Raw genomic sequence first — 14,091 nt, forward strand, 5'->3', positions numbered from 1 at the left:
GAAGTGATCTTTTTCTCTCTTTTTTTTTCCCTGACAACCTTTAGCTTTCTTTCCTCGAGCTCTCTGAGACGTGATGAAAGGCGGCGATGGGCTCTGTCGCACCTTCTCGCTCTGCCCCGCAAGTGCTTGGACACATCCTCCTCATTTGCGTCAGTGCTTGTCTGCGATTGCTCCTTTGAGGGATCAGGTCCGGAAGAGGGTTTTTGGCACTTCGCTTCATTTATTTGATTTTTTTTTTTCCTTTAGTGTGGGTGTCAATACCAACCTCCAGTACGCAAGCCTTCAAATACGTTCGAAGCGGCCCAATTAACTTTATCTCAGTAAAGAGGCAGCAGCTCCTAGATAATGTCAAGAGTGCATTAGGCGTTTGAAGCGAGCTTACCGAGTGCTCTGCTTTCAAACGCTCAGCAGAGCCGCTCTGTCATGCTCTCGTGCCTAAATTACTGCAGTGCTGATCTAATTGGCAGTGGAAGTTGCCAACAAATATGCAATACTGAAACTGCAGCGACTGGGCATGTGTCTTCTCCAGGTCCTCAGTTATAATTACCCAAATAAGTAATGTATTCATACATAGCATGGTTGAGTCAATCTATATGTATAATAGACTGAATGATTGAGTGGCTTATTTCCGTTCTATCACCTTAAGATGATTTGCATATGTATAACAGCGTTATTTAATGGTGTAATTAGTTCAATGAGGCAGGATCTGAAAGCACTCTAGTCTATACCAGTGGTTCTCTAATCATTTTAGTTTAAATAAAGCTATTTATTTATTTATTTTGAAAATTTAGCATTTTTTAATTATTGCCTCAACTTTGAATACCTTCAGGGGATGGTTTTGAAGACCTAACGAGTTCCGTAACAATACGCCAATATGTTTGTAAAACAGCATTTTATGACAAAATTCAAAATGGTCGATATGAGAAATTTGGGTATCATTTGACTCGACACGCTGCACTGAATCTAAAGAGACCCGTTTCATCATTTAATTTTTTTGGCCAAACAATTCAGAAGTTATAAGCCAGGCTGTTGCAGAAAATAAGAACTTGTTCTTAAATGACTTACCTGGTTAATTAAAGGATAATAATAAAAATCTATTTTTCATATCTCCTAACCACTAGGTGGCACTGTGCCAAAACTGTGCAAGTGCCCTCAGGTCAAGGTTGTCATAACACACACCAAGTTTAGTTAGAATAAGCTAAAGCGTTGTGGAGATATACCCTCACGTCCGTTTTGGAGTGGTCTTTGTCGAATATGTTCACGCATTATTCGATTATTTGACGAATCGACTTGAATTCCATAGCTTTTTGTCAGCATGTTCTGAAGATGATCTGGTTCAATGTTCTGTGAAAATCAGAGCAACAGTCTAGGAGTTTGAAAAAGCAGTTTTTTCAGAAAAATCTAAATGGCTGGATAATTTTTATGATGGAAAATGACGTCATACGGTGTAATCGAATCGGCTTGAGCCAGGGATCAGGAAAAAAGATTTTGTTTCCTGCGCTATTAGCTTAAACGTGAGTACAACTTAGAACGGTTAAGAGGGATTGAGTTAGATACTCTAAAATTTGCTATGGTGAGAGTTCAGACTGTCCTCTATCTGTGTGCCATATTTCATAACTTTCCCACAAGCGGTTCTATGGGCTGCCATAGATTTAAAGAGCAGAAGAAGAACGCCAGCAATTACAAGAGGTGTCTACACACCTTTGATGCTTGGCCCCTTATGAAAACTGAAAATATAAGAAATACAAGCTAATTAAAAATATTAACAAATATAATTGTATATAAATGCTGAAATAACGCTGATCTGAATCACAACCTAATCATATTTTTTGACCGGGTTTCTGCGGGTCTTAAAAAGCTCTTAAAACAGAGTAGAAAGTCTTACATTTATTAAGTTATGGCATTAAATGTTTCAAAAAATTAATCTTTTCCAGTGTTTTTGTTCTGCTTTCCATTACAAATATATCTTTAAATCAAGATGCATTCACTTGAGATGCAAATGTAAAAATGAAGTCTGGGAAAACTGAACAAACATCTGTCAATGAGTTATGAAAACGTCCCTGTGAATTACGTTGATTTTTCTGAGCCCATTGGCGGATATTTGTTCATGTTTTAACCATAAACTCACTTCATTTTGATCATTTTCACAGAAAAGAAGTCATTTCCATATTCTAGTGTTTGGGAATAGTGATTCATGCTACTTTTTTTGTAAAATAAATTAAAAAGTATCTGTTGCAAGAAGTGTTGCTAATACATCTGTGTAATTGTGTTTCTCCCTAGATATTTACATTTAGAGAACAGAGTGACGTATTGTCTTCCCCTTCAATCCATTACATTTTATTTGGTTGGTCTCAAATTTACCTTCATAAAACCTTTTTTTCAGAACCCATACTTTACATTGGGTCACTTTTGACTTCAGAAAAGGTAGTGTTTTAGTGTAGAAATGACAATGTAATTTTTATTATGAAACTCAGTGCTTGGGTTCTAAATGTATTATTAAATGTTGATGGTTTCAATCTTTTGGCATCCACTAATTCCCATCATCTTTGTTGCAAGTGAACCTCTAATTAATGTAATTATGATCGTGTGGATTGTTCACAACCTGTCCATGTCGACATGGACCTGACTATAATAGAGTTCCACTGGACTTCGACGTCAACAATAAAACATGTCGGAAGTGTTTTCACATTTCACACGCCAGTTCATTTTTATATGGTTAGTTGCATTGTATAATTAGCATTTTGCATTGTTTTTTCCCCCTTCAGATTAGGCCTGTGACCCATTTTGGGTCTCTCTCTCCAGCAGTTGAGAAGCATTGTTCTGGGCGTCTCTGAGCCGGGATCTAAATGCTCTCTAGTTCAAATGCTCATGTTTCCGTCGCTCCACGTCGATACTCATTGTCTCAAGAGGCCTGATGGAGAACACACGGGCCCGTCCTAATCAGAGGTGCTTATTCATAGCAGTGCTCTCGCTCTAAATGAATTCATGAAGTATTCATCAATCCTCAAACACAGGCTTTTCATCTCTTTAAATTAGCCTGTAAGTTGTTTTTGTTTTGTACGTTCTTAGCCAACAATGCTAGTATGAAGGCTAGATAGTTTCTGCCTCCTCCTCGGCTTTCATTTATCACGTTTGAGGAGTTTGCCCCCTATTTTTCATCCTTGTACTTTTCTCTCTCGACTTTCACTAGATCCATTTCAGCGGTTTGCATAGTTGATCAGATAATAACCTCATCATAATTGTTTGCCAAGGTGGTTTTACTTGCCTTAAATGTCAGCAAGTGAACTTCACTGATCTTTGTCTCGCTAGCCTTCCTTTTTTTTTTTTTTTTTTCAGTTGGTAACACTTTACAAAATTGAACATTTGTTAACATTGGTTAATGCGTTAACTAAAAATAAACAATTCTTTGATAGCAATTATTAATCTAGGTTCATGTTCATATACACGTTTAGCGTTTCAAATTGTAGAAATTAATATAATGTATTATGAACAAAAATTTGTAAAAATAGTGAATTTACAGATAACCATTTTTAAATGCTGTAAAAAAATGTTTTTTTTTGTTAGTTCATGATTACTAATGTTAACTAACTGAACATTATTGTAAAGTGTTACCCTTATTAAATTGTATTTATTGTTGCAATATAACTTTTTAATTGCCTGGAAATATAAAGGTCAGTACAATACACAGGTAAATATACAACACAGATGAACACAACAATGAGATTTTATTTTGTAATGATATTACATTCCACATTTTAACATTTTCCAGGATTTATTTTCTCTCTTTTTTTTTTTTCTTAAACATTTTTTTACATTTGTATTTTTTTCAGGTACTCAACAGACACATTACTGATGAAAAAGAACCTTTAGTCTTCAGTGTCCCATTAAAAAAGTTGCAGTCTCACCGATTCTGCTACTTTTTTTCATTTATATTTTTACATTTTGAAGACAAAAATATTCCCACTCCTATTTCCCATCCCACCCACTCAAAAAAAGAAAAAGAAAGAAAGGCTGACAACTGTTGGCTGTGATGTAAACACATTTGTGTGAATATAATGTGGAGTGTGCTCATGAATAAGGGAATCTTTGATCCTGAGCCCATTCATCACCTACATGCCCAACGCTTTATGATCTTTCATTGAGGAGAGTCCTTAAAAAGCGACTGTTAGTTTTTATTCATTGCCCGAGTTTTTATAAGACTGACTGAAAAATTTCACTATAAGCATCACAATGATCCATACGAAGCTTATGCAATGCAGTTCACTACCTGTTCACTACCCAATTAAGCAGTAATTCAAAGTCTTTCTTGGCATCTGATGCAAGCATCTGCCCTTCGGTGCTCTTTGGTGTCTTTATACTCCGTGATTGAACACCCCTCTCTGCTTTGCTGAAGAAGGAAAAACGTTTTTAAATATTATTTCTCAAGTAGGACCGTGCAAGGATGGCGTTTTGGTTTATTTGAGAGAAATGTTGAGTACAACCAGCGGCTGACCCCATTTATGTCTTCGCCTAGGAGCGTAATCCGTGGACTGAAATAAATATTTTCCTCCTAAGTGTGTCAAGGAACACTATCTTATATAAGGCCAGATGGGCTTATTGCGAGATGCCTCTGAAAACAGATTGTTATTGTGTATTTATGCATGTTTTCTGTTGCATGCATATTGTAATCAAGCACTGTGGAGTTTGTTTCGTCGATTTGTCTTTAGGCTCTGCTTCTGGAAAGTGTGGAGAACTCTTCTGGAGTTATGTAATTTCATGGCCAATTGCATTGTCAGCATGCAACAATGTCTTTTTTCTTGAATACTGCCACACAAATCACCCAGAGCGCCCATACATATGTCAGAAACCTGTGAACGCTCTCTGTGAAGACTGCTGAACTCATATTTGGTGGAGGAGAAATGAAAATTGTGTTGAAAGATCCCATGAAATGGTTTGACAAGCGCAGTTTGGAAGTTGTTGGGATGTTTAATTCTGAAATGGCTTACAGCCTTTAGTTTGCCACAGCTCTGCAAAACTCACTTGGCAACCTGTATCACGAACGATGTAATGAAAACACTTTCAAAATGAATGACGACTTGCCGTTTCTTTGAGATGGTCCTCACTGCAGAACACGAAATCCAGGGGAAGAAGTTGGATCCAGATCCAACTCCTCCCACCTTACATATACCTAAACCTACCCATCTCCAGCCCCTGATCCCTAAACCCACCCCTAAACCTACCCATCTCCAGCCCCTGATCCCTAAACCCACCCCTAAACCTACCCATCTCCACCCCCTGATCCCTAAACCCACCCCTAAACCTACCCATCTCCACCCCCTGATCCCTAAACCCACTCCTAAACCTTCCCATCTCCACCCCCTGATCCCTAAACCCACCCCTAAACCTACCCATCTCCACCCCCTGATCCCTAAACCCACTCCTAAACCTTCCCATCTCCACCCCCTGATCCCTAAACCCACCCCTAAACCTACCCATCTCCACCCTCTGATCCCTAAATCCACCCCTAAACCTACCAATCTCCACCCCTTAGATCTGGATCCAACTCTGCCCCCTGGATCTCGTGTACTGCAGTGAGTTGCTACTGGTTTCTTTTGCAACCAATTGATGGTTGTTAAAGGAACTGAAGTATGAGCATCAATGGTCCTCACTGCAGAACACGAAATCCAGGGGGAGGAGTTGGATCCAGATCCAACTCCTCCCACCTTACATATACCTAAATCTACCCATCTCCACCCCCTGATTCCTAAACCCACCCCTAAACCTACCCATCTCCACCCCCTGATCCCTAAACCCACCCCTAAACCTACCCATCTCCACCCCCTGATTCCTAAACCCACCCCTAAACCTACCCATCTCCACCCCCTGATCCCTAAACCCACCCCTAAACCTACCCATCTCCAGCCCCTGATCCCTAAACCCACCCCTAAACCTACCCATCTCCACCCCCTGATCCCTAAACCCACCCCTAAACCTACCCATATCCACCCCCTGATCCCTAAACCTACCCATCTCCACCCCCTGATCCCTAAACCCACTCCCAAACCTTCCCATCTCCACCCCCTGATTCCTAAAACCACCCCTAAACCTACCCATCTCCACCCCCTGATCCCTAAACCCACCCCTAAACCTACCCATCTCCACCCCCTGATTCCTAAACCCACCCCTAAACCTACCCATCTCCACCCCCTGATCCCTAAACCCACCCCTAAACCTACCCATCTCCAGCCCCTGATCCCTAAACCCACCCCTAAACCTACCCATCTCCACCCCCTGATCCCTAAACCCACCCCTAAACCTACCCATATCCACCCCCTGATCCCTAAACCCACCCCTAAACCTACCCATCTCCACCCCCTGATCCCTAAACCCACTCCCAAACCTTCCCATCTCCACCCCCTGATCCCTAAACCCACCCCTAAACCTACCCATCTCCACCCCCTGATCCCTAAACCCACCCCTAAACCTACCCATCTCCAGCCCCTGATCCCTAAACCCACCCCTAAACCTACCCATCTCCACCCCCTGATCCCTAAACCCACCCCTAAACCTACCCATCTCCACCCTCTGATCCCTAAACCCACCCCTAAACCTACCAATCTCCACCCCTTAGATCTGGATCCAACTCCGCCCCCTGGATCTCGTGTACTGCAGTGAGGTGCTACTGGTTTCTTTTGCAACCAATTGATGAGCATCAATACAAACCATGATGCTTTGTTTCTTGCTATTGCTATTTTGAAGCAGGTGATATTTATGCTTTAGGGGCTGTTTTACACTACACCGTTCTCATCTAAAAATGTAAAACTTTGTATGCGTTTTGGCCGATCGTTCGCATTTTCGGTGCCTGAAAACACAAAGTTTTGAAAACGGGTTTCAAAGTGCACGTTTTTGAAAACGGTCTCCGTGTAAACAATAAAAACACGAATCTCTGAAGACGATGACGTCACGCTGATATGTGTATTACGTGTTCAGTCTATAGTGTTTCATCGCCATCTAATGGCCTGGCAGCAGAATACAGTGTTTTTAGTCATTTTTGGTGGATCCGTGTGAATGGGGATCATTTTGACAATGGTGTCGTCTAAAGGCGGAAAACTCAAAGGGAAAACTTCTCTGTTTTAAGCAGATCGTTGTTGTGTAAACGTACCCTTAGAGGGAAGCAACATTCTCATTTAGCTCCAATCCTAATTAAACACACCTGAAGCAGCTAATCAAGGTGTTCAGGATTACTAGCAACTTGGCAGGTTTTTGGAGCAGTTTAGAGCTAAACTCTGCAGGATTGGACACACCATCTTTAGAACCATGAATATACATGTGAGTGAAATGAAAGTCATCAATTTACATTGGTCTGTTATGCCAGAAGAGAAAAATTATACATTTTAAATTGTTTTTACACAAGTTTTGACCAATTTTAATTTCCAGTTTTCAACTATTTTTGTTTTAATAATTTTTCTTTTTTTAAATTTATTTAATAATTTTACCAGAATCTTTCCATGGTTGGTTAAGTCTGTCATGTTTCTGCGGTACTAAGAATGGATGTTTTCATATTTGAAGACCCCATCAAATACATATGAATTGGTTTGGAAGCCATCTATATTAAATGGAAGCTTGTTTCCGCAACAGAATCAAAAATAAACTGTGAGAATCTCACAATTCTGACTTTTTTCTCACAATAAGAGTTTATATCTTGCCATTTGGACTTTATAACTCACAATTCTCTGAAAGAAATCATAATTTTATGATAAACTCGCAATTCTGAGAAAAAAGTCCACTCACAATTCTGGGAGTCAAAAAAAAGTAACGATTATCTTTTTTTTTTTGAGTCCATGGTTGAAACAGGCTTTCTAAATATGATGGTGAACTTAAACGGACACCAGGTTAACTGCTGGTTGAGCCGATGACCATCATGCTAACGTAAGGAGCTGAGAAAGTCTATGAACAAGACCTGGCAGATGGTTTTGGCAAATCTCCCTTCTAGAAATCTGTAAACATGGTCTTGCGGCAAAGCTAAATGTCCTAGCGTAGGTTTTTGGCATGTTTGATTGAGTGTGCCGATTCGCCAATGACCCTCGACGCGTATGTCCCATCATAACACGCTGCTCGAGTGGTTGTTCATGTGTTCGTTGCATATGATATGGGTATTAAAATGTTTCTGATGGCAAGAACGAATGCATGAGAAGAGAAATAATGCAAAAAACTTGAGGGAACCAATCGCACATTGGCTTAGGGATTGTATTAAGCTCGTGCTTGCCGCTCATCCTCCATTTGGAGGTCACGATTCTTCAGATGTATCTCTTTTGTGCACCGCTGCTGTCTCATGTAATCAGGAGGCACTTACATACCCCATCCTGTTTTGGGAGTCCCCTTTGAGTAAAGAGACGCACGGTGAAACAGAGGAAGAAGTTGGATTCAAATGAGGATTTCTTTTGTCAGCGCGTAGATGCTTTCAGAAGAGAAGTCAGCATGCGTTCTCATCAAATGGCATATATTCCTCCTTGCAGACAAGCTTAAGGCAGTAACAGTGTGATGTTGAGTTGTGTTTCTGTCTGTGTGTACTACGTCAGTCGTGTCTACAGGGACTAAGTGTTCAGAATCTTTCCTTTCCAGTAATTCTTGGTTCAACAAAAGAGCCTACCTGATTTCCCCCAAGGCAGGTTTTTGATTTTATGCGTTATTATAATTTTTTCTGTTGTTGGGTTGGGATTGTGTGATTGTATGGAGACTACAAAACACTCTCACCCACACATATCAATAATACATCATTTGCACACGCTTCCTACACACTCATTCACACTGATGATGACTGTAATTACTAAAAAAAAAAAAAAAAACTGAGAGAGAAGCACATAATAAAATTGAAAGCATGTTAGAAATGTTCGCTGATACCATTTGGATATGAATAAGAAATGAAACATGGAAAATGCTCCAATGTCCCTCCCATTCAGATTTTTTTTCTTTTCTGGAGTATTATAGGTATTATTTTTCTCTTTACAATTTGCTGTACAGCGGGAGCAGTATAACGTCACGAGCAGGCATCTCCAATTCCTGAAAACGTCCAGAGATGCTCGTTTATACACGAGCAGATCCTTCAGCCACATCCCAAGAGGCATTGTGATAGTCTCCAGGGCCCGAGACAAATCAGCCGATTAACCACAACAGATCCAAATCGCATCAAATTCATTGTCCTCTCATGTGAAAGGGCCTCATGGTCCCTGGGCTTGAAACATTGGCACTGGACCTCCATACTTGCACATATGCCGTCCAGATACAAATACCATAGTCTCCAGGTTTGGCAGTTTTTAGGCATCAGTCTGCATGTCAATATCCATCCGTCCGTGTCGGAATGAGCAACATTGTCTTTTTTTTTTTTTTTTTTACTTCATTCGTCACCGTTTTCTTGTGCTCACTAAAGTCACAACATCGACAGAACAAACTTTTTCTGTGCAGGATCTTGATGACGGAAAGGCCCACCGATATATTATCTTTACAATTATTCGTGGTATTTTTTATTTCTTTTAAACGATCAGGACACTCAGTTGTAAATTCACACACATGGTTAAAAAATGGCATTTGTGGCCTGTTTGGTGAGATTAGAAATGATTCTAAATGAATTTATGATTTTAATCTTCAGTTATGGTCTTTTTGATGCGTTTTTGTCCCCCAATTGTCCAGCTGCACACGTCGGGCTAGGGGATTTTCAGAGGCCGTCTCTTAACACACGGTGCCGTTTTCTTGGCGAGATTTGGGGCACGTGGAGCGAGGGATCGGCTGTATGGAGGGCGCCAGTGTGCAGAAGAAGCCAGCGATGAGGGACAGGCCCAAACCACCCCAGGCGCAGAACATTGACCAACCGTAACCGTGACTGATGTCGTCTGGCAGGCCGTATATGTAACGAGGGTAACGGGACAGCTCGAAGTTGATGCCTGCGACACAGGTACACAAGGAAATGATGCAAAATGTGCCTGAAAAAAAAAAAAAAAAGAGAAAGACAATCATCAGATTATTTCAGCAGCTTTGTTCCAAAAACCTAATGAGTTGCCTTGCTGTGTACTTTCTAAGACAACATCCCAGCATTAGTTTAATACATTTCCAAAGCTGATTTTGAGAGATACGGTCTAGTTCTATCGACATTTGCTAATCTTTCTGTAGAGGTTTTCATAAAATAAAATGCACAGATATTGGTACATTTTTATGGAACTTTATGAAAGCGTTTTAGTTGACCCGCTTGTCGGAACTGAGAGCTAATCCGAACGCTATTACTCATTCAAACTATATTCAAACTCGTTCAAAAGAAGCAGAGAAGATCCTGTTCTTTTGGCGTCATTCAGTCTAGAAACTCTCCATTTTAAGACCTTGCAAGCTTGTAAGTGACGGTCCCAACTAGAGAACAAACACTTAAGATGTCAAGTTTAACGAGACAGATTGGTTCGGAGATGGCATGGCTGAGTCAAAAGGTTGTTTGATCCCCAAGACAGAGGCTTAAAACAGACCTCTGGGTGACCTCTTAAACGCAGGACTGAAGTCCTCTAAAAACCACAGAGAGTACCTTCTCATATCATATCATTCCAAAACAATGCTAGACAGACTTATAATCAAACATTGTTCAACTGCATAATTCTAAATCATGTTTATAGATATGCTTTGCTGCTTATATAATATTTGTCATAATTTTAGAGTAGCTATATTTTAGAGTGTGCATACATGCACAAATAAATATGAATGAAATTTAGAAGACTGGAGAACAAAAACATCACAAATTATTCAAATAGTTTCAAATGTTTTTGTATTTTAGTAGAAATTACTACTTTATTTCAGCAAGGATGCATTAAATTGATCAAAAGCGACAGTAAAGACATTTATAATGGTACAAAAGCATTATTTAAAAACATTGTTTTTTCATCTTTCTACTAATCAAAGAATCCTTTATCATGACATGCAACAAGCAGCACAACTGTTTTCAACATTGATAATAAAATAAGAAATGTTTCATGAGCACCAAATCAGCATATTAGATTGATTTCTGAAGGATCATGTGACACTGAAGACTGGAGTAATGATGCTGAAAATTCATCTTTTTTTGTCAGGAATAAATTACAAATTTTAAAATGTATTCAAATAGAAAAATTATTTGAAACTGTAATTTCAAAATATTACTGTTTTTACTGTATTTTTGATCAAATAAATATAGCCTTGGTGAGCATAAGAGACTTCCTTTAAAAAAAAAAAGAAGCTTATACTGTATTTGTAATTGAATTAGGCAATTGTAATCCAAATGGAGAATTATTTTAATTTTATTTTAACATTTTAGCTTCAGTCATGTCATAATCTTTATGCTGCCTACAATTTGTAATCTTCATTTCTTTGTAAATGCACCTTAAAATGTTGCATAGATTGCCAGTAATACTTAATATTTACTCAGCAGTTTTTGGAACAAAACTAGTGTTACGTAATATGTTATTACATAACATTGCAGTGACATTTAATCATCCAATAGCAAACTTAGCATAACTCTTTTTTTCACAAGCCTTGCTTGTTACATGCATTACAAGCTCTATCCACATGTCGAGCAAGTACAAGCATACACTAGTATAGATAACGTTGTCGTAAAATGCCAGTCGTTAAAGAGCTCTAACAAACTCATTTTCCTGCATCAAGTGACTGAGCAAACATTCAGAGGTGATTCATCCTGCCATAATCTGACCCTCAGTGCTCCTTCTGCCTTTATAATTTAGCATCTTAATTGGGTTTTTAATTGCCATCTCATTATTCAGACATAGGGCATTACATTAATCCAGTGCACATCTTAATTGCGTCTCCGCTTTGCTCTCTGGTGCTCCGCCACTCTTATGAGAGCGGAGAGAGTGACGCAAAACAAGTCAGCCGCTTCCTGTGAATAACAGAATATCAGAACGCACAGTAACCAGGCCACAGGCTGTGTTGACTGGTGTGAGCATCTGTGTAGTGAGGTGATGAGCTTGTGGGTGCGTTCAAAAGACCAGACTCAATATTGCTTGCTGAAAGTGAGATAAGAGATCAGGAGATAATTGATATTACATAATCGCTTTAATGCTGGCTTCCTGGCTGTCATTCATTAATTAATGCAGTCTTGGGGTGACTTGCGTAGGAATTATTGACTACTGCACTATGCCGTATCTCATGTTAAGTCACCTTTATTTAGCCTATATAGCACTTTATACTGCACATTACAGATTGTTTCAAAGCAGCTGCACAGTTATGAACAGGAAAATAAGTCAGTGATGCAAACTTCGAATTCAAATTTAGCTGTAAAGCAGCTCTAAATAGAAAAATAATGAGCTATATGGCTGACAGTGGATGTTTAGAGGATATATATATCTGAAGATATGCTATCTGTCACAAAGACATTAAGGTCCTTCAAGTCCTGAAGGTTGCGAGGTAGAGCCACCGTGGATCGAACTTGTTTGTCCAGCACATCCCACAGATGCTCAATTGGATTGCGATCTGGGGACTTTGGAGGCCAGGGCAACACCTTGAACTCCTCCTGCAATTTGTGCAGTGTGGCAGGGTGTATTATTCTGCTGAAAGAGGCCACTTCCACCAGGGAACACCATTGTCATGAAGGGGTGTACCTGGTCTATAACAATTTTTAGGTAAATGGCACGTCAAATTTATGTCAACATGAATGGCCGGACCCAGGGTTTCCCAGCAGAACATTGCCCAGAGCATCACACTCCCCTCACCGGCTTGTCATCGTCCCACAGTGCATCCTGGTGCCTTCACTTCCCCAGGTAAACGGAGCACACGTGTACGGCCGTCCACGTGAAAACGGGGTAGTCTTCGTTGCCCTCGTGCATCGATGAGCTTTGGCTCCTAACACCCTGTCGTCGGTTTGTGGTTTGTCCCTCCTTGGACCACTGATGGTAAATTCTCACCACTGTTGACCAGGAGCAACCACAAGCCCTTTCAAAGATACTCTGACCCAGTCGCCTTGCCATAACCCAGGTTATTGTTTTATTTTAATTATTGCTTGTACAGCACTTTGGTAAACCCTCTGTATTTTTAAAAGTGCTATATAAATAAACGTTGAGTTGAGTTGAGTTGAGTTGATAACAATTTGGCCTTTGTCAAATTTGCTCAGATCTTTATTCCCGCCCATTTCTCCTGCATACAACACTTTGATTAAGATAACTGATTGTTTGCTTACCATCTAATCTACCTAGACCTTAATATGTGGCCTTGGAGATGATCAATGATATCCGCTTCACCTGTGACACCTGTGGTCATAGTCAGTGCATGTGTGTGTGTATGTATGTATGTATGTATGTATATATATATATATATTACACACAACATATTTAAAACAATTTGCTTCTTAGTAAAATGTATTTTACTCTTTATGTTGTTATTTTGTTTATTAGATTTTATGCAACTCAGTTTCCAGTCACAATAACTTGGATGGAAAAAACATTTGAGAGAGGTTTTCCCATTAGTGCAGTGTTTCCCAACCATGTTCCTGGAGGCACATCAACAGTACACTTTTTTTTTTTTTTTTCAAAACTCTTCCAAATCAAACACACCTGATTGAACTCATCAGCTCATTAGTAGAGACTCCAAGATCTAAAATAAATGGGTCAGATAAGTGAAACATCCAAAAATGTGTGCCTGCAGGAACAGGATTGGGAAACTAGCTGTGTAAAAATCCATTGCATTCATTTTTAATCAAAATTCAATGCAAGTCAATTAATAAATTATTTTTTAATAATCACAGTAATAATAATAGTGATCATAATACCAAATGTATCACACTAATTTCTTATTCAAAAAATGTTCTTCATTGTTTTAGCTGTAAAAATTCACTTTTCCTAGAAGCAGGAGATACAATGAGTGTGTTCAAGGTGAAAAGCATTTTATTCACATTTGATTCATTTATATCATATTATACATTTAGCTTTTATAAATAGCACCAAAATAATCTGAGCGATTATGTTGAATCTCGACCAAATTTCGGATTTCTTGATGCATTGCATCATTTAATAATTAATAAATGTCTTGTCAGAGATCCTCACATTAGAAATATAATTATATGTGACCCTGGATCACAAAACCAGTCATAAGTCG

At 39.3% G+C, this 14,091-nt stretch overlaps 1 protein-coding gene across 1 annotated transcript in view; it reads right to left on the reverse strand.

The window, feature by feature from the left end:
• Positions 1 to 9,347: 9,347 nt before the first annotated feature.
• Positions 9,348 to 14,091, reverse strand: part of tmem178bb (transmembrane protein 178Bb) — a 76,368-nt gene continuing 71,624 nt past the window's right edge. Inside the window, exon 5 of the mRNA XM_079869465.1 lies at positions 9,348 to 9,956. Within this exon, the coding sequence (XP_079725591.1) occupies positions 9,706 to 9,956 (251 nt within the window). The 3' untranslated portion in view covers positions 9,348 to 9,705. The remainder of the gene's footprint in view (positions 9,957 to 14,091) is intronic.

Source organism: Squalius cephalus, assembly GCF_949319135.1.
Source record: "Squalius cephalus genome assembly, chromosome: 4".
Lineage (NCBI taxonomy): Eukaryota > Metazoa > Chordata > Actinopteri > Cypriniformes > Leuciscidae > Squalius > Squalius cephalus.